The sequence below is a fragment of the Trachemys scripta genome, chromosome 7 (genome assembly GCF_013100865.1).
Source record: "Trachemys scripta elegans isolate TJP31775 chromosome 7, CAS_Tse_1.0, whole genome shotgun sequence".
NCBI lineage: Eukaryota > Metazoa > Chordata > Testudines > Emydidae > Trachemys > Trachemys scripta.
The window spans coordinates 29,238,980-29,260,142 of NC_048304.1; the positions used below are offsets into that span (position 1 = coordinate 29,238,980).

General features: G+C 56.2%; 1 protein-coding gene across 1 annotated transcript in view; it reads right to left on the minus strand.

The window, feature by feature from the left end:
• Positions 1–21,163, minus strand: part of PACS1 (phosphofurin acidic cluster sorting protein 1) — a 101,943-nt gene that overhangs the window by 16,359 nt on the left and 64,421 nt on the right. The window contains exons 4-15 of the mRNA XM_034775573.1: positions 18,774–18,899; positions 18,336–18,480; positions 14,564–14,655; positions 13,867–13,947; positions 12,485–12,541; positions 11,375–11,535; positions 7,952–8,045; positions 6,923–7,003; positions 6,421–6,536; positions 3,481–3,619; positions 2,643–2,747; positions 1,281–1,387 (exon numbers count right to left, since the gene is read on the minus strand). Coding sequence (XP_034631464.1) covers positions 1,281–1,387; positions 2,643–2,747; positions 3,481–3,619; positions 6,421–6,536; positions 6,923–7,003; positions 7,952–8,045; positions 11,375–11,535; positions 12,485–12,541; positions 13,867–13,947; positions 14,564–14,655; positions 18,336–18,480; positions 18,774–18,899 — 1,304 coding nt within the window. The remainder of the gene's footprint in view (positions 1–1,280; positions 1,388–2,642; positions 2,748–3,480; positions 3,620–6,420; positions 6,537–6,922; positions 7,004–7,951; positions 8,046–11,374; positions 11,536–12,484; positions 12,542–13,866; positions 13,948–14,563; positions 14,656–18,335; positions 18,481–18,773; positions 18,900–21,163) is intronic.

The following is a 21,163-nucleotide window of genomic DNA, read 5'->3' on the forward strand; positions in this document are numbered from 1 at the left end:
GGCTGGGGTTTGTCCCTCAAATACCACAGTATTCAGAGTCATAGGCAAGAGAACCATGGAAAGACTCCAGCCCTCACGTTCCTGCACTATGAACTAAGTATCTTACACATTTGTGGCAGCCTTCACCCTGCAGGCCCCTGCTGTGCTATACACCACCGCACGAATCATCCACTACTGGAATGCAGCCTTCTCTGGGGTGGAACGCAGCAGCTATTATATAGAGATAGTTCATCTAGCAAGGAAATGCAGCCAGTTCTGGAGAGAGATGCGGGGAGGGAGTTATACAGGGAATGTTTGCCCAGCAATGAAATGCCTCTGGGGTGGGGCAAGGGGCTGTTTATAGAGGGATCCCTTGCTGAGGGCTGAGATGCAACCAGCTCTGGTGTGGAACACAGCAGTCAGGGATGTTTTAAATGGGTGGAATATAATTATCATGCTGGACTCTGGGCAAGACCCTGGGAGATAATGGGCAGGAACATGATACCGTCAGGAGCCCTTGAATGAACACAAATGGCCAGGATCTTATTTCCCATCTGAAAACAGCATCTCAAGTGGCACAGGACTAGCATCACCCTGGGTCAGTGGTTCAGTCCTGGAGCCGAACGAAGAGCTCCCCCTACTGGAACAACAGCCCTTCCTCCTACTTCACCACACTCCCAACTACTGCCCAGTCACTGGCACCAGGAGTAGCCTGGAGGAGAGCACCCCTTACTCAGGCCCCCACCCAACTCCCTGCGGGAAGCCGCAGCCAGCACATCCCTCGCCCGCGCTGCTTCCCGCCGCCCCCATTGGCCCGGGACGGCGAACCGCGGCCAGTGGGGGCTGCGATCGGTCGAACCTGCCGCGTCAGCAGGTAAATAAACTGGCCCGGCCCGCCAGGGTGCTTACCGTGGCGAGCCGCATGCCAAACGTTGCCGACCCCTGTCCTAGTGCCATGCTGGGGCTTGCATTGACTGTGAGGGAAGAGCACCCCCAATTGAGCTCCTGCCCCACTCCCTGCAGCACAGCGCCCCCTAGCACCACACTGAGGCATTGGTTTGGTATCAACTCCGAGGGGAGAGTGCCCTCTAATGAACCTCCAACATCACTCATGCCACACTTTGGTTTTGCCTAGAGGCCTCCCATTCCAAGCACTGACCTGGCCTCACCCTGCTTAGCTTGCGAGAGCTGACTCATAATCCCCAGCAGGGTTAGCTAATAGAGCAACTCCACCATACTCATATCGATGGGAACCATCTGCCCCCAGTACTGGGACCAGAGGGCCACCATCCTTTACTCACTATCTCTGGATCCTGGTGAGGACAGCGGACAGGACGGCCTGTACTTCCACGGTGGAGCACGTGCACACGACTGGCTTCTTCTGATCCCGAAGCAGCTCGGCCACATACTGGCAAGGAGAGGAGGAAAGGTGAGCACAGCATGCCTGTGCGTATGGGAGCAAAGGGATCGGTTACAACACCTGCCACGCAATGCTCCTCCTCTGTGCTTAGCAACCAGAGTCCCTGGGGAGAGGTGGGTAAGCGTGCACCCCCCTGCGCTAGCTGGCTGTTCCTGCCGAGGGCCGGCAGGCTGTGGGGGCACAGACAGGACAGGTGGCAATGGCCACGGGGTGTGCGTTCATTCCAGACTGCCAAGGGCCAGGAGTGCTGTGCCTGCCTAGTGAGTGGGAAGTGGCAGCTGTGAGGCAGCAGAGGCTGGTTTGCTCGGGGCTTGGCAATCTCAGGTGTGAGATCAAGGCAAGTCAAGGGTCACAACGACAGTGCTGGAGACTCCCCTTCATGGCTTGCAGAGGCATGCTGCCTACAATGCCCACGCAACAGGCGCCGGTGAGGGACCCGCCCGAGGGCAGGGGAAAGGAGTCAAGGTCTCTCCACAGAGTGTGCAAAGAGGAGTGGGCCTGTCAGCTGCAATTCAGAGGGTGCTGTGTACTCTGGGAGCGCCTGTGCAGGGCGGGAGGACTGGGCCTCGACAGGTGCTTGGTATTGCAGTGAGGAGGGCTGGCGAGGGACACGCAGAGACCCAGAGCCGTCGGAGCACACGCTTGCCCTGGTCTGGACTGGAAAAGATCAGCATCCGCGCCAGAGCTTCCAGCCCACCTATAACCACAGCTCGGGGAGACTCCATGCCAAGTCAAGGGGGATGCTCAGATGGGATTCAAACTCTGCCACCCAGTCACAGCAGCAGCATTAATGCTCACCTGTGGGGCAGCCAACCCAGCCCCTCCCCCTGGCATTTCCCATTCAGCCCCTGCCCCAGCTCAGCCCAGGCAATGCCCTGCACTTCCATTGCTCGCACAGACCGGAGGACCACCTAACAGGCTCCCCTGCCGGCACCGGCTCCCCGCAGAGGCTGGCTCCAGGCGCCAGCCCCTCTGCGGAGCAGCCAGTTCCACTCCCAGGGCAGCAGGGCTCCGAGGGCCCGGGTGACCCGAGCTGTCACTCAGTTTGCATTGGACAAGGCAGGCACTGTGATGGCAGCAGAGCCCAGAGACTGGCAGGGAGGGAGATAGGCCTCATCCCCTCGCTCAGGGCTGAGGCACGTCAACGGAAGACAGGGAAAGAGAGGGGCTTCATCTCCATGGGTCATTGCCACCCCTGCCCAGCAGCACTTGCAGGGTCCCATCCCAGGGCTGGCCTCCCTACCTGGCCTTGCCAATCGGCCGCATTCACCAGGATGATGTTCTCGGGCAGGGCCGTGTCCGACACCAGGATCTGATTCAGCTGGTCATAGACGATCTTGCGAGGAATCTGTTGGGGAGGTAGGGCAAGGGGAGGGCTAAGTCTTGGCAGGGCACAGGTGACACACACTGAGCTGGGCCAGAACCCTGGAGGTTCCCCTGGTGAGCTGCTGTTACCAGGAGCCCGGCCCTCTGCCTTTCCCTCAGCTCTGCATATCCAGCCACCTGCCATGAGGCCCCTGCCGCCCCCCAGCACAGCAGGGAGAGGAGGGAAAGCGACTCCGGCAGGGGGAGTTCAGGGAGGGAGATCCATTAGCTGAACTGGAACGTGGCCAAGACACATTCTGTTATACACAGTGCCTAGGATCTGTGCGGGCACGACACAACAGTACAGATCATCTGGAAGATGGAAAGCTACAGCACAAAGCGTCCCCTAGTGCTGCGCTGGGGCATTGGAGCCAGGACTGACCCAAGGGAGAGTGCCCCCTACTGAGCACACACACCCCCTACTGAGCACTGCACTCCCTAGTGCTGCACTGGAATCAGCACTGACCGAAGGGAGAGCACCCCGTACTGAGCATCCCCTCCACCCGCCCCAGCACTGCACCCCCAATGCCATTGCTTCAGTACAGTTAGAGAGAAGCTCCCCATTGATGTCGCTCATTGCAGCCCCTGGCCCTCTGTACAGGACTCCCAGGCAACCGACCGTGTTTGACTAGATCTGTGATGAGCTCCCAGCTGTAGGTGGTGCAGGCTGGGATCACCTCTCCATGGAGCAGTGCCTGGGGTTGCATTCACATCACCTGTGTGCTATGGCCCAGGTCCGGGGACCTCTCGCTGTCCGAGCTGTTGGTCCGTTCGCTCAGGGGCTTGGAGAGCTGTCTCTCCTTCAGCGGGGTGCTTCTCTTCTGCCGGGGCGTGTGCGCGGCACCTTCCATTTTGCTGCAGCAGACAAAGGACAGTGCTGTTGGCCTGGTTCCCTGGCATGGCACAGCATCCAGCTCGGAGAGCAGGGTCCTTCCCCCACGCACCAGGGTGTCTCATTGCAGATACACACACAGGCCCCGCTCAGGTCTGAGCCACGCCCTGGGGCTTCTGTGAGCGTTTGCACCAGGACAACGCTTGTCCGCTGGCAAGGGAACAGAATGGCATGGCCAGGTGACGGGTTTCCTGGCACATTGTCAAGAGTGGGAGCTGAGCAACACTGCTGGGTACAACCAGGACTGGGTGGGCTGGTCAGACACAGGGCGAGCCCACGTACAGTCTGTAGCCAGCACAGGCTGAGAGGGAATCCCAGGGGCGGGCTGTCCCCCCTCCTCTACCAGCAGATCCAAGGCGGGCTCCTAGCCAGGAAGGTGCCCACCCTTTGCCAAGGGTTCAGAGGGCTCTCTGCCATGATCCGGATTACTCCAGCAATCCGAGAGCAGCAGAGGGGGCTGTGCTAGGTGCTGGGGCTCGATCACCACAGGAATGCAGAGCCCACCAATGGCTGACGGGTTTGGCATCTCTCCTGGAGCACCGAGACCCTGAAGGGGTGAGGACCATGCTGTGCAAGCCTTGGACATACGAGCTTACAAACCAAGACAACAAAGCAACATGGGGGGCGGGGGACCCAGAACATGGCCAGTTTAGAGCACAAAACTCCACGCTCCTGCCCACACCCTCCTCCCTCAGTAGGGCAAGACGGGCATGCTCTCCAGCCCAGGCCCCTGTGGGATGAGGTTGGCATTCACACCAGCTTACACTCCCCCCACAGAGCCGGGGATAGAACCCAGGAGTCCTGGCTCCCAGCCCCCCGCTCTGACCCAGTAGACCCCACTCCCCTCCCAGAGCTGGGACAGAACCTGGGAGTCCAGATCCCCAGTCCCCTGCTCTAACCATTAGACCCTGCCACTGCATTCACTGCATTGCTAAGGGATATTTGCCAGTTCCCCCATTAGAGAATGCCACTCCCCTGAAACGTGACCTTGGTTCAGATGGCCCCACCTTACTGCACAGCCCAGCTTGGGTACTGGAGTCCCAGCTCTTCCTTCACGGACTAGAATACCGTTTTAGTCCTTGCTCCTAGATTCAGACGTGTGAAGGCCAGAACGGCTCGTTCTGATCGTACAGTCTGAGCTCCCCACCAGGGGCCAGCCCAGCCAGCTGATCTCCGTTAGTGCCCGAGAGCCAGCCAGCTCCGGGGGGGAGGAGAGGTGGAATGTTATCCAGCTCATGCCCTCCCCACCCCCAGAAGTTCAGACTCCCCCCTGCTGGAGGTGCGAGAGCCGGGAGCTCGCAGTGCTGGCAGGCAGGAAACCAGAGATTTTTGCTTGTAAGCCTAGCAGCAGCGCTCCCAGGAGCCCGAGGACACAGCCCCCTCTGCTGCCACCTGACAGCAATTAAGCAAAGGCATTAACTCCAGGACAAAGCAGCCTGGCGCTTTGCTCCAAGAAGGCACTGCTCAGCGTCAGAGTGCAAGCAGCAGCTTCAGCACTATCAGGGAGACTGGGGGGCGGGATATCGATGGCTAAGCGCTTCCCACCCCCCCATAGCATCTGGGAGCGGGGCCGGCATGGCGAGCCTGCGTCACACGCTGAAGATGCACTTTTGGCAAAGCAGGAGGCAGATGGGGCAGGTTTCCACGGGAACAGAAAGGCCTTTGAACACACTAGGTATGTGGATCCAGCCTTTCACTCAGTGCAGCTCCAGCTCCCCTTCACAGCGGGAGAGGCCTAGTACCCACAGGAGATGGGGGCCCCACACCATGCAGTCAAAAGTTCAAATCCAGCCACGTTGAGATTGAGCCCCCAGCACTGGATGGTCTGTGGGCAGAGCCACGAGGCATCACCACCTCTCTGGCCTGGGATGGAATGGGCAATAACAGACCAGACCAGAAAACTGGCCAGGGGAAGATGCCTAATGCTGGGAACTGGATGCAAAATGCCACACAGTCCTCTGAGCGCCCAACACCTGATATGCGAAACTGAGGCGACATAGTGAGAACCACACATTCCAAGGGCAGAGCCAGAGATGCAACCCAGGCCTCTTGACTCCTGCAACATCCCCTTTCTCTCTGGGAGGGTCTCAGGCAGCTCAGGTGCAACACACCAGGTTGTTCTGGCAGGGAATCTCAGCAGGGCTGTAACCAGCAGTTTGCTTTACACCTCTCCAGTTCAGGGCCAACTCATTGGAGAGCACAAGGCAGGGGTTGCCTCTGGGGGGCAAACCCCACTGATCCTGGTGATCTTGTCCCCCAGCCTGCCAGTGTGCGACATCAGTGACCTGTGACAAGCGAGGGATAGGCACCCCCGGGGTTCTGGGGCTGGAGTGACAGTTCGAGTAAAGCCCGCAGAGAGCCTGTGTTCAGGGAGAATTCAATAAACCAGTTCTAGAAAAGAAATCGAGTTCCACCAGCTGTGAGATCAAGGAGCCTCCTCCCTGGGTGACGAGCAGGATCTGAACCCCAACCATGCAGAGTGCTGAGGAAAGGGGCCCGTGTGGGAATGGACAAGGAGGTGGAACCTGTCTATTAAGAGCTACATCAAGACAGGTCATGGAAGGGGAGCAGTGGCTGGTAGCTATCAGCCTGGCTAGGAGCCAACTCTCTAAAGGGGAAAAGGGAAATGTCCTATTCTCTGCTCCCTGAGCCAGCCAAGCCCCCTGCCCTGGGCTGGCCTAGAACCAGTGCCCCCTAGAGGCAGTCACCTGCTGCCCCATGCCACCCATGTCTCCCAACCCTGGTTTCAAAGCAGGCAGCTTACCTGGGTGATGCCATGCTCTGAAGCTCCCCCTTGCTGCTCTTCATGGGTGTCTTGACTTTTTCGGGGATGATTAACATGGTGCTGGAGTCTCCGAACGTGTCCTGCTCGCTCGCTTCCTACGGACACGGGGAGGGAACAAGGAGGCTCCAGAGCTCATTCTGGCGATCAACAGCTGGGGCCCTAATGGGCGACAATTCGCAGCCAAAAGCCACTGACTATGTCGTTCTAAGCAGCCACTGACTTTAGGTGCCAACTTGAGACAAGTTGGGCTCCACTGTCAGGGGGGCTGTGTCCCCCCATCCTGAGCTCAGCTTTGCGGCACTCTACCCACTAGGCCATGCTGCCTCGAGGGGCAAACAGGCACCAGCGCAGGGTGTTACCTTGGGCATGTGAGCACCCCCAAAAGGGAGAGGCCTGTACGTGCCACGTCCCCCTGGCTCCAGCTCCTAAGCCAGGAGGAACACTGAGGGGAGAGTGGGCCAGCGCAGCTGGGGCATGTTACCAGGGTGTCTATTTCGCTGAGGCTGTCGTCCAGGTTTTTACTCCGCGAAGGTTTCAACTTGTCCCCGACGGCTGCGTCCATCTGAAAAAAAAGCCAAGGGCAGAAGGATTGGGGAGTTACAGGTCTGGGGCAGCTGCGCTCGCCCCCCCTCAGCCACCCCAGGGCTGCTGCTCAGAGCCACTGGCCCAGCTGGGATCCCAACTGTGCTTCCCAGCTCATCCCCGGAGTCCTGCCCCCTTGGCTGAGTGCTCCGTCGAGACGGTGAAGCTCTTTGGGCAGGGTATGAAGGGCCAGGCCCACTCTGGGCATCTCCTGGCAGCACTGCCACTGTGCTGAGCAGGAACGCCTCACAGCCTCCTTGGGCTTCACTGCCCATCTGCTTGTGTCCACCGGCCGGCTCCTGGTTGACACTGGACTGGCGGCTCTCAGTGTTCGTACAGCACCTAGCGCACTGGGGTGCTGGGCCATGAGTGAGGGTACTGTGTGTTGGTGATTACAGATAATCAGTGCTGATAAGTAGCAGCTTGGCCTTTTACAAACACTAGTGTTAGAAAACCCAGTTTGTATGTGCTGGGCTCTAGGGAAGCAAACTCTGCTTAGGAGCTGGGGAGCACCGCGGTGCCAGAGGGGAGACCCCATCGCCCTTCTGTGCACCAGAACTGCCTGGACTGAGGGAGGGTTGGGGGCAATTCCAAGGGGCCAGGATAGGTGCTGGCTAAGATTTTAGTGACTACGAGGCACAGGCAGCTGCCCCTTGCACTGACAGGCCGCGCTGCTCTGCCTCGGCCACTGAGCCAGTCCCCAGGCCGAGCGGAACACAGCACTTCAGCACTGCTCAGGGAGGAGCGGTCACCTGCCCGCGCCCAGCACTCCCGCAGCCACCTGGCTCCAGCAGAGAGCACAGATCCTGCAACTGCATTCACATGCATTGGAAGTCGAGGTCACGTACCAGCTGCGAATCACCTAGGCCTATGTCCAGCACCCCCCGCTGGAACACGGGACCCACTCCCCCCCTCTGTGATTACTCACCGGGCTGGTGGCATCTTTGCCCAGGCTCCCCTTGCTGTTAAGGCTTCCAATTTCTGTCTGGGAGCTGGACTGAGACATTCCCTCGAAGAAAGGCCTGGCAGGGAGAGATGCAGCGGGTCAGGGAACAAAGTGCTGCTGCAGACCCTGGCCCAGGGTGAGGAGAGGATCAGAGGGATTCAAGCCTCTGGGATGGCCTGTGCGAATCCCGGGCGTATTTCAGTGCCTACGGGCCGGCCTGCACGGTAGAAACTTTGGCTGATATTTGAAGCCCCGTTTCCTCCCACGGTTTGCACTGCTCTGCAAGAGGCCCTCCAAACTGGCACAGGAGAGCTCAGCAATGGGTGCTAGCGCAGGGCTCCCCGTCCCTTCCAGGTTCTCTGGCCTGTCTCAGCTACGGAGCATCAAACGCCCCAGCCTGGTTTGGAGCGACAGGCTCACCTTTCCCACAAGGGACTCTCCCACCCCTGGAAATGCTGCAGGGCTGCCAGGCCCCCTCCCAGCTCCAAGCAGGGAAGGTTGGGGGCTGGGCAGACACACAGCAGGCCTCGTCTGCATGAGAAAGCTGAGACAGCATCACTTACAGACGGAACCGCTCTAGCTAGTCTGGTGCCAAAGGCCCTGTGGCCACTGCAGCTCAGGTGGACTGGGAACAGAGTTAATTCAAACTGAGATCAGAGAGTGCCCGCGTGGGGATTTGCGCTGATCTCCCTGACACCATGTGAGTGTGTGTGCCGATCAGCCTCGCTCTGGTACCAGAGGGGCCTATGCCAGGTAAGCCTGAGTCCCGGGTCACCCACACAGCTGCAGCACCGCAACGACAGCTGATTTCACCCTGCAGGAGTCCAGTCAGCACAGAAGCCTGCAAGGCTGCTTTGGGCTAAGCCTGGCTTCTCTCTGTTCGACTCGCGTTGGTTCATTTCCTGGGAGCACTAACCCCATCGCACCAGAGTGAAACGGATATGAGTCCACACGCAAAAGCCGCAGCGATTTCCCGCAACCCAGTGCGACGTCTGGGTGTAGACAAGCCCCTGCGAACGGGTTACAGCTAAATCGCAACAAGGCCTTCTCTTACATCCAGACAGCCTGGTGCCCTGGCTTCCATTCACAGCTTCAGTCACACTGGTCCCCGGGAGAAACGTACAAAGCCATCCGTCTCACACGCCTTCCCCAGGAGGCGGGGGAGCTGAGCTACAGAGAGGGGACGGGCGCAGCTGCCACGGCCCTTGGGTGGCAAGACTGGGGCAGGACAGAAGCAGGAGTCCCAGCATCTCATCCCCTGTTGTAGCCACTGTGTGGCCAAAAGCTTCTACACAGTCAGGTACAGCTCAGTGCTGCTGCTCCGGTGTTTGAACCCTATCCCACCAGGCCTTGAGCCCAGCAAGTCCATGTCAAACTCTGGCTCGCGGCCCTAGGGAGCCACATGGCATCAGGAACGCAGTTGGGGCCAATCAGAACCAGGCTGGTTTTTAGGAGAGCAGCAGTGCTGCGCCAGGGCTGGATCAGAGCAGTGAGGGCCGGGGGAAGCAAGGGACATGAGGAGCTGCAGCGATGCTGAGAGCTGGGCAGCGCGGGGACAGCAAGCACCAGAGTCAGGGGGGCGAGATCACTGGCTTTGCAGGGGGAGAAGAGAGCACAGCTCAGGTGCTGGAAGGGGGGGGGGGGGGGTTATTGGTAGGGCTAGACTGGCAGCCCACACTTGCTTTGGGAAGGGGAGTGTGTGTGTGTGTGTGGGGGGGGGGGGGGCTCAGATTGCTATCGGTGCCTGATTAGGCACGTGTGACGCTGGCCTTGGCTGTGACTCACACAGAATATGGCCCGCGATCTAAGCAGCCACTTTTCCACAGCCACTGACCAACCTGTCAGGAACAGTGGGCCCATTTGGCAATGCTGGAGAAGGGCCCCCATGCCCCTGCGATGGAACTGCACTCCCCGCAGACCGCCATGTGGGTAAGGCACAGGGCTGGAAGTCAGGACTCCTGGGTTCTCTTCCCAACTACGGGAAGTGATTGGGGTCTAGTGGGTTAGATCAGGGCGCAGCTGGCAATGAGGATTCCTGGGTTCTATCCCAGCTCTGGAAGGGGAGTGGAGTGGAGTCTAGTGGTTAGAGCTGAGGTGCTGTGAGCCAGGACTCCTGGGCTCTGGTCCCAGGTCTGGGAGGGGAGGTGTGTCTAATGGTGAGAGCAAAGGAATGAGCTCCTTACCGGGGTCTATGAAGCACCGTGACTGAAGCACCATCACTGTAGGCAGACGGCAGGAATCCTGCACATGTCAAATACTCTGCTCTGCTCAGGCTGTCTCTCAGAGTGCCCAGGGGCTCGCGAGGGCAGATGTGGTACGGGGCTTTGACTGGGGTGTTGAGGGGGGGACACCCACAGGAGAAGGGTCTGCAGCAGCAGTGGCTGGCGTGCATGAGCAAAGCAGGGCAAGAAACAACCTAGCTGAACATAACAGATCACTCCTCTCATCCAGGCATCTCCAAGGGCTGCACAAATCCTAATTAATCCTCAATTCCCAGGGGACGGCGTGTGACACCAGTCTCAGCTGCAGGGAAAGAGACCTAGAGCATCAGCGCTCTGATTCCAGACTGGCTGGAAGCACTAATGGAGATCCCAGGCCTTCAGCCCATTTGCATAGTTTCCATGAGGCTTGTTGGATGGGGGGCTCTGAATGTGCAGTCGAGATGCTGAGTCCTTTTCCCCCTCTAGTGTCCGTAGCCAACGTGCACCCTTTCGTCACTGACACAGCGGCTGCTGTGCTCCACCCCAGAATTAGTTGCACTTCAGTGCAGCTGTTTCCTAAAGCACTGTGGAGACTTACACTGTCTCTCACGGAGAATTACAATCATCTTCAACCATCTCAGGGTCACCTTGTGCTCCCCTCCCCTTGTTGTCTAGACTCATGGCTGGATTGTGAGCTCGGTAGGGCTGGGAGCGCATCTGTGTTACAGGTTCATACAGCAACCAGCACAATGGACCTGGGCCCTCAGGGAGCTACTACAGTGTAAATAACAATAGTGTTTCACAGACAGTCACGGAGCACTGTAGATACTTGCTGTGTCAGTGTCCTATGGGAAGAGGCTCCCAGAGCCCTGACTCTTAGCCCCACAGCCCACACTATTAGTAGTATTACAAGAGCGCGTGGAGGCCCCAGCCAAGATCAGGACCCTGCTGTGCCAGATGCGGCCCAAAACGTGTGGCAAGAGAATAGCCATGGCCCTGAGGAGCTCTCAGTCTAAACAGACGAGACAGAGAGAAGGTGGGAGGGGAAACTGAGGCACCGAGAAGGGAAGCGACTTGCCTGAGTTCACCCAGCAAGGCAGTGGCAGAGCTGGGAGCAGCTGCTGTGTCCCATGGCTCCCACCAGCCCAGGCTCGCTCCCTGTTGCGCCTGTCGCTCACCGTGCTGCCCCACCCCCAGCACTCACTTGAGCTTGGGCTTGGGCGTGCTGAGGATGCTCTCCGTCTCCTCCATCTCTGGGCCACTGTCGCTGGGGTTGTACATCTCCAGGCTGTCGTACAGCTCGTCCAGGTCCTCCTCCACCTCTCGGATCTGCTCCCTGGAGACATGCTCCAGGCCAAAGCCAACCTGTGGGCAGGAGACTCCAGGCTAGACGGGGGGCCAGGCAACCGGGAGCAGAGACTGCGTATTTTGTGGAAGCCCATGGGAGTGAGTGCTGGAAGAAGCCTCAAGGACCTCCTCCTGCTCTTGGCTCTCCCTCTCCAGCCAATGGCATGTCAAGGGTCTAACACCCCACCAATCAGCTGTCAGTCTGACATCTCCCAGAGAACATGGAGAGTCACCCACAGAGCAATGGCCCGGCCAGTCCCGGATCCCGTGTCAGAGAGCGGCTATCACCGGAGGTTCAGGGAAAGTTACAAGAAACTTTGGAGGCAGATGACAGACTACACTGTCTCTCGCAGGCATGTCTAACACCCAGCTCATGGCTGCTTTAGCCCATGAAGCAGGTGGAGCCTCTACTTAGTCTCATTCACCTCCTGAACCGTTGGTTGTTAGAAGGGGAGTGGGGTCTAGTGGTCAGAATACGGGGGCTGGAATTCAGGACTCCAGGGTTCTATCCACAGCTCTGAGACAAATGGGGTCCAGTGGCTGGAGCCGGGGGTAACTGGTAACAGAGGTCAGACTGCCAGAAGGGGAGTGAGGGAGGGAGAGGTGGGCACCTGGAGGGAGGTGGTCTGGTGATTAGAGCAGGGGATTGAGAACCTGCACAGAGGTGATGTGATTTGCCATGAATGACTCAGTGGAGGAGCTAGGACAGAACCCAGAAGTCCTGGCGCCCAGCACTGCTCTAGCCACTAGACCCCACTCCCCTCCTTCCAACAGCAAAAACAAGACAAATTCATTGAAGGACTTGAGCTCTGAGCTCACACTGCCATTCATTTGGAGGAGGGAGGAGCAGTGATGAGGGATGCATTTCACCTGATCTGGATCACAGCCCATCCAGCACTCCAACTACCAACAAGAAACCACTGAAATAGCAAAGGCATTTGCAACAAGACGGAAGGACTGCACCTACCTCGTCCGACACCTTGAACCTCTTCAGTAACGCCACAAACTTCTGCTTTATATTTGGCTGCTGTGAAGAAATGGTGCCATTGACTCGTTACAGTGACACCAAGAAAGGGAACAGGAATCGGGGGCCCCAATGAGGGGGCGCAAGCCTTTGCCGTAGGTGTGACTGAGGGGCCAACGGAAGGAGACTATCACATCGCCCCACAGATCATCCCAGTTACCCTAATCAGGGGTTCTCAGGACAAATTTTTTGGTGGCCTCAGACTGTGGCCATCAACTCTTGCTGGTGGCCGCTTTCACACTTTTTCCTAAAATACTTCATTAATTTTAGGAAAAACAAATAAATATGCACATATACACGGCCAAGTCATTGTCATTTATTGCTAGCTAGTAAGACCGTTGTGAAAAGTGATATTAACAAACATACAAGTATCACTTTTCACAGCAGACTTACTCGGCCCTGGCAAGCCTGGGGACAAATTAAGCCCTGGATGGGGGGCCAGGGGAGCGGGCTAGAGCCTGAAGCCCCACTGCTAGAGCCTGGAGCCCTGCTGCCAGAGCCTTCCACCTCACCACCCCAAACCTGAACCCCACCGTCCCTGGGAAGGTGGGGAACTCACTGGGTGCCACAGTAGCCGCAGTTGAGAAACTCTGCCCTGAGTGACAGTTCAAAGTCCACTAGAGTTTCCAAACCTGATGCAGGGCTGGATGCAGGGAACATGCAGAGTGCAGCACAGCGCTCCCTAGCACCATGCTGATGCACTGGGGTTAGCACCAATCCAGAGGGGAGCACTCCTCCTCCTCCTGAGTCACCCACACGTTTCCATGCTGCACCTCTGGCTCATCCTCCAGAGGTCTAGCCCAGAGCCCGCCTGCTTAGCTTGCAAACCAGCCAAGCTCACTGCACGAGATGGCGAAGCTGAAAGCATGTATAGCACCTACATGCAGCTCAGAGGCTGTTATCACAGCTAGTGTTAAAGGAGAGGCATGCAAGCAGCTCTTGTAACTGCCTTCTGAGCAGGGCACGGTGAGAGGCAGCATTACTGGAGGCCAGTCCCTAGAGACAGGGCAAAGCTTCCCAGCCACAGCTGAGGTCAAACAGCCACGCCTAGATGAGTGACAGTGTGGTGGAAAGGGGACAACCTGACAGCTCTGGAGATTGCAGCTGTGTAGCTCCCCCCACACCCCGCAGCGTGTCTGAATCTGCTGAGCAGAGGTCACTTCGAGAGGCGAATGGCTCCTTCTGCCCCATCCCAAGTCCCAGAGCCCCCCAGTCCCCCGGAAGCTGCTTATGACCAGTTCAGAGACCCCCTTGGCACGAGGCCTCACACCAGACTGGAGCCAGAAGGCGGCCGGCCAGCCAGAGCACCCTCAGAACACACTCACCCGAGTGATTGCCGAGGCCGAGGCCAGTTTCCTCCTTGTTTTCTTCACCTTCCGGAGATCCTCGTCTTCATAAAACAAGTCCTTGTGGGGCGGGGGAGACAGCACATTCAGAGAACTAATACCCCCAGGCCCTGGGGCTATGGGAGCCTGGCCACACTGCCACAGCTAGCTCTCTTAACCAGTATCTCCCTAGTCCTTGGGGCGCAGCAGCCCAGCTCCAGGCAGGTACAGTTCCACGTAGGCTGCCTCTAGCAGAAGCCCAGTCATAGGTGACCACTTGGGGCAGCCAGCCAAGGGATCAGTGGCCTGGAGTCCACAGTCCTCAGCTAGATCCCAAAGGGGGATGCTCACAGAGCCAACTCCCAGCCTGGCTTGCTCAGCACCACCTCTCGCTCCTTTTGCCCCCTGGAGGTGCAGGCTGGAAGGGGGAGCCACTTGGCATCTTTTTCCAAGCTCGCTGGGGGCATTCTTCTCTGCCCTGATTCAGCCACTGAAGTACGCTGGGCTGGGGAGGGTTAAAGGCAGAAACCAGGTGAAAACCCCCCGCTGAGGAGAGATCGGGACTGGAGGAAAGCCTGAACCCATGGAAAGAGGGGCTTGCAAATGGAGGCAGCCAGGCCCAGCCAGCCTGGTAATGCCTTGCAATGGAACTCTGCCCTGAGCGGGCAGCAGACTGGGAAGGGTGGTGGGGGGTTACCTGTCCATGTAGGGGATCGTCGCTGCCCTCCTGCTCTGAGGAGAAGCTCTCCTCCTCCTCTTCCGAGTAGTTGTCGATGTCGGGGGACCGATCTGGAAGACACAGCTGGGGTTAGGCTGGAAGTCCAGCTTGAGAGCTTAGCGCTGTCAGCGGGATTCACATAAGGTCCAGGGCACCACACACAACAGTCTGGCAGGTCAGAGGGTGCTCTGCAGTGCAGACTGGTCCTCCAGCGTGGTGCAGTCCAGCCAGGGCCCTAGTCTCTGTATAACCTGGCCTTTGTTACAGATGGGATAGCAGGCAGCCGGCACCAGGCCTCTCCACCATCAGACAAGCACACCCCTTCTCCAGTGGAAAGTACCACACGGCCATATGTAGCCACAGAGCGCTCAGGACTCGGTTTTAAGGGTGATCCAAAAGAGAAGCTCGTGTCCTTTTTTGGTCATGCACAATATAGAGGAGAGAAGCTTTAGTGGCTTGGCTTTCCATTAGAAATTCAGACCTTGTCTACCCTCGAAGGTTCTGTGGGTGACTGGAGAGCTAGGAGGGCTCTGGCACCATGGGATCCACCGAGGCAGGTCTGCTTGAGAAGGCCTTTGATGCAGACTCTTTCAAAAGCTGGGTTGTGCTGCAGTAGTGCCTGGATGCCCTGCTGTGCTGGGGGGGGGGGGTGGCACAGACACCGGGGGAGCTAGGACCCAAAGGACTTACGGTCTAAACAGGCAAGAGGCTGAAGGAAAGCTGGATTAGTGACCCGGCTGGGGAGATGGGGAAACCAAGGCACCAAGGGAAGGGTCACATTTGAGTGGCTTAAATTCATAGACTGTAAGAGCAGAAGGGACAATTGTGGTCATCTAGTCTGAGCTCCTGCATAGCCCAGGCCTCAGGACTTCCCTGCACTAACGCCTGGCTGAACCTTGGTTTAAGAAGTACCAGCGACGGAGAATCCAACACAGCCAGTGGCAAGTTGTTCCAATGCTTAATTACCCTCCCTATGAAAAATTCATGCCTTATTTCTCGTCTGAATTCATCTAGTTTCAATTTCCAGCCACTGGCTCTTGTTAGACCTTTGCCTGCCAGACTGAAGGGCCCATTAGCCAATTTCTGTTCCCTGTGTGGGTGCTTACAGACCAAGTCACCCCTGAACCTTCCCTTTATTAAGCTAAATAGCTTGAGCTCCTGGAGACATGTATTCCCATCCTTTAATTCGGAGCATAAGGCCTTCCTTCCATGGTAACTCGGGCACTTCGGCACCTAAATTCCAGCGACTTTCAATGAGACTCAAGCTCCTAAGTTGTGTTTGAAAATGGGGCTTAGGCATGGTTACCCTCAGGGACTTGCCCAAGGGGCCCAGGGAGTCAAACCCAAGTCTCTTTGGCAAGTGCTGAGCCACCAGGCCAGCCTTCCACTGGATGAACAGCTGGTAGAAAATAAAGTCTGTTGAAGATTCAAACCCCGCCCCTCCCTTCATTTAAGGGATGAGAAAGCTCCCAGGCAACTTCTCTGGGGTCTCCAATCCACAGGGAAGAGCCATTCCTGATACATCTACGGTAAACACAAAATAAAGGAGCAAAAAAACTAGCACATGCCAAGTCAATCCTCCTTTGCCCCTCTTCTTCAGTCATGTCCAAAGACAGCATCCCCATGGCCCATAGCAGCCCATAGTCCTTTTGATCGCAGCCCTGCCTGCATCCAATGACTGGAGAACAGTCACCCCATGCAGGGTGTGGAGAAGTGTGGAATATGGAGCCGGCCCAACATCTGAGATGAGCTGGCCGTGGACTGACTGATGAACTTGGAAACTGTGCGGATTACTGGGATGCAAACAGCTCCCAGCACTCCCTTTGGGACCATCTGGTATTTCCCGTCATTTGACAGACAGTTGTTTGTATCTGGTTAGATTCTTTTGGGGCTGGGCAGTCGTCCTTGGACACTACTAAAATAAAATCATTGCTTAAATTCCCACTCAAGGACAAAGATCAGCTGGTGCTGGAGTTTGAGATTGAGTGAGAGAGAGAATTTCATGGCTCACAATATTTACATTCCTGTTTCCTCATGGGATCTAGCAGAGTGGAACCACCTTTCCCTTTACAGCAACAAGCCTGGACCCCTCTTTAGTGCCTTTCATTGGAGGCTCTCAAAGCACTTTACAAGCATTAACTAACACACACACACACACACACACACACACACACACACACACTTCCTAGAAGATAGGGCCAAGGGGCATGGCACACACACCATATACACACTGGGGGGATGTCTCCACTAATATGCTCAGCAGCTAAATAGTTAACCATATTGACACGTACATTGCCATCAGTATGCTTCAGAGTTAACACCCTGTTGAGATAAATTAGGTTCCATTTGACGATGCTTGTTTCAGGCTGCCTGCAGACTCAGGCAGACACTACTACATCCCTCACATGTGGAGGGTTTACTTAGCAACCATAAGAGCTGCACAGATTTGTTTTTAATGAAAGCTAGATAAAGAAGTACAATTCTGTGGCAAGGACTAGATTCTGCCACCACAGAGGAAGTTAGGCTCGGTCTATGAGAGACCTGGACTGATTTCTATTTGCCTCAAGATGCCAGACAGGAAAGGGTGCAGATTTCCAGATCAAGAGGTGTGTCTGCCCTCTCCCCCCCCCCCCCCCCGGTCAAAGTGCCCAGCTGCCTTCCCTTGTCAGGTCACGGAGTTGCTGGTAGTAAACCCCAATATTAAAATAAATCCAACACAGAGTTTGAATCTCCATCAGTTTCCCTGGCAACCAGATTTACTGCCTAGACAGCCATCCGCGACAGTATCATAAACGGAAGGATTCCAAGACGCAGGGCTAAATATAGCCGTGTTGGAAGGAATTAGCCTCCACTGTCCAAACAAGATCTGATGCGAATGGACGTGGTGGAACTGGGCCCTGGGCAGGGTTTTGCCTTCACTTCTGCAGATTAGACACATTAAAACCCGAGACCAAATCGCCCTACAGGTAACCAAGAAGGGGCTGATACCCAGCCGGCTGCTGCTCGCACCTGGGCTGTGTCACAGAAGCACCAGGAACACGTGTAGCTGCGCAGGGATAGAATGTAGCTGAAGAGGCTCTATGTGCTTTCTAAGGCACTGCCTCCAACCATGCATACAAGAGACTAGCAGAGCTATACAATGCAGAATGGAACCAGCAGGCATGTGGCTTTTACAGCTGGTAGGTTTCAGGGACCAAGAAAAATCTGTTCTGCTTCTGAGACGTTAGTCAAGCCAAGTCTCTGGAGAAAAGGGTTTTTGCTACAGTGTGGAAATGCAGCTCCCTCTGGGGAGGAATGTGTAGCCACACTCTACAACAGCTCAGGACAGGAAGGAAAGAATTTTCAGTCCCAGGGAAAAGGCAGCACGGGGAGGGAATTTAGGGAGGTGGAACATAATTCCCCTTGGTGGAGTTTGGCCAGGACATTGGTTCCAACACCCCAGTTCTAGCAAGTGACTCACTCAGGAACTTTAATGACCAAGTCAGGACACTGGTTCTGTTTCATCTGAAGGAGGCATCACCTCCAGCACAGCGTCCCCTGCCAGTGAGCCACTCACCTCTCTCCCAGCAGGGAGGAAGGGGGGCACGTGCCCAATGGAGAGGATTGAAAACACCTGCAGGTCACCGTGCCAACTGAGTATTACCGAGCTGTGCACCTGCCTAGTGATGCTGGCTCCAGGGCAGCTAATGAGCTTCCCCTCTGGATACCCCACGCCCAATCCCCCCTCACCCCAAACTAGACCCCTCCTTACCGGACAGTTTCGACTTGAGCCCTTCGTGGTCGATTGGCTGGCTGGACAGAGAGTAGATTTTAATCTCAGCAACGGGCACAGATACGTCCTTCACGTTACTGTGGAGTCCAAGCACCAGAGCTCCTTCGCTGGGGTGCTGCATGACCTGGGCAGGGGAGACACCACGCAGCATGTACACCCAGCGGGCCCCGTGGAAGGCTGCTGAGAATACCGAGCCAGTCACCCGCACCGAGACCATGGCCCCGCATGGGCTGAGCAAGGAGGACCCAAGCTGACATAGGACTGAGACAGCTCAGCTGCTCTAGGTGTCTCTGGCTAGGTCCCACCCTTGAGCCCAGCCTAGCCACACAGCACTCTGCCTGAGCTGAAGAGGGGAGAGGTTACATTTAATCACTTCTTCCCCATGGCCGTACCTGGCGCCTCCCTCCTCCTCCTCACCTCAGCCATGTTGATGAGCCCAACAGCCAGAGTCTTGTAGCCCAGGATGGTCCGGTTTTTGTATCTCTTCCTTCTCTGCAGCATGATCTGCAGTTTGTTGGCATCTCGCTTCAGGAAGTGGGGATACTGCAAGGGCAAGTGACAGTCAAGACAGCAGCAACGACAGGGGGCCGCGCGAGAGCCCGGTATGTTTGGGGTTCCATGGCCCAGTGTGAAGGTGTGGGGGGCAGAGATCTGCCCGGGGGCTCCCATGTGGGTACTCAGGAAGGCTGCTAAAAACCCCATATCCAGCACTGCTAGAGAGAGACTCTCCCAATGCACATCATAGGCTGATGGTGAGTGCGGGCACACTGTTGAAGACCGGTCTAGCGGACCCTTGCTCGCCCAGGCTGGCAGGGAGCCAGGAGAAAGCGTGGTACCCTGCTTACAGCGGACATGCAGAGGGTGGTCGATACATTCCAAGGCTTCCACTGGAGGAAGAGCGGTGAGGTCATGAGAGCCTCTGAGGCTCAGGAGAAGGCTTGTTATCGGCCAAGCTACGATGATGATCACATCTCGCGTTTCCAGAGGTTCAGAGGAGAGCTGTGGTGCTCAGGGAGGCATCCCCCCATCCCGTCCCTCCTCCATGGACAGCACTGGGCAGCAAAGCCTAACGTATCTTCCTCCCAGGCACCAAATAGCAGCTCCCACCTTAGGCACAGGGCTTGGTCTGATCAATAAAGGCAGGCGGCCAGGCTACATGGGCTGGTGCTCGGAGCTGGTATGACAAAGCCATGGAAGTGGGATCTAAGATCCCGTCCACATCTGTTTGGTGATAAGCCCCCTGATGGGATCCAGCTTGCATGGCGAGCAGCAGCCAAGGCTCCACAAGACCAGAAAACGCACACATTTACAATGCTCAGAGCTCCTAACTGCCTGTCCTGGGAAGCAGGGATTTCTGCAGCACAGCGGACAGTCAGGCACAGAGGGTGAGCTGTTCTGTCCGGGGGCAGGATGGCTGCAGCTCCACTGGTAGGAGAAAGAGGATGGGAAAATCTCATGCCACTACCTGCATGAGTAACATGAGCGGAAGTGCCTTCTCTGGAAACAACCCCGGCTAGGTTTGCAGACAGTAACTAGCACTGAGCAGGGAGACCAAGCAAAGAGAGGAGGAATAACGTTCTGCCCTCCTGTCGTGTCTTCCTCCAGGAATCCAAGTGCTTTGCGAACTTTAAGCCTCCTCTCTCTTTGGGAGGCAGGTAAGTTATTCCCATCTCACACGTGGCAAAATGGCAGCACTGAAAGATGACATTTTCAAAAGCACCAAAGTGATTAAGGAGCCTAAATCCAACAGAGTCAGATTTGGGCTCCTAAATCACTGCTGAAAATGGGTCATTAGAGCTGCATTTTTAAAAGTAGTGATTTTACCCTTTAGCCAAGGACAAACTGAAGGAATAGCAGAGCCAGGACTAGAACCCAGGACTGCTGGATTTCAGTTCCTGCTCTGGCCCTTAGCTCACACTCCCGCCCAAAAACCAAGAACAGAATCCAGGAGTCCTGCCTGACAGTTCCCTGCCTTCCCACGCCTCCCACTGGTATGCCTTCTTCCTGAAAGAAACCAAGTTGATTTCAAGAAGTGGCTGGAAGCTAGCTGTTGAAAAAGGCAGTGTTCTGGCTGGCCATTCTGAGCATACCGCAGCTTCCAAAAGCCGCTACGCCAGGGAGGCTTTAAGGAAGGGATCAGACAGGTCATGAATACCTTGAAATAATCCAGGATGACAAATGTGCTATGCTCAATGTCTGAGCACAACACACAGCTCCAGGACACACAGCCCAGGGAAGTACTTTATATTCACTGGCAAATGAGGTGTGGCAAAAGTTTCATTGCCATTTTGAGTCTGTATTTAGAAAAACAAAGGGAAGATACAGTGTCCCTCATGAGAAATAACAAGGCTCTTTCTACGCCACTCTCTTGGGTGAGTGCAGGGAAGAAAGAGACATTCAGAACTACTCCAAGGACCTGTCTCAGGCCAGGACTGCCTGCAAACACTTCCAATTGCTAAAAGAGATGGAAACTGCCAAAGGATGTCATTGCAACTGTTTAATTAATCAATTCTTATTACTGCCCACTGTGCATTTTCCTGCAGGATTAAAATCATTTGGAAATCCTTTTATGCTGTATTATAAGCAACACTTGGGTGTATTTAAAGAGGGCAAAAAACTGGGGACGTGGGGGAAGCTAGTCTGCTTTGTGCATGTCACTCAGCTTAGGAAGTTATAGTAGGCTGCTCAGTTTCACTCTGTGATCATATACTCTGGCTCATATATTCTAGGGATGCTGGTTGGTTCCCCACATGAAAGGGGAAGGGTCACATCTCAAAAAGATACAAAGCTTATCAGGAAAACACAAG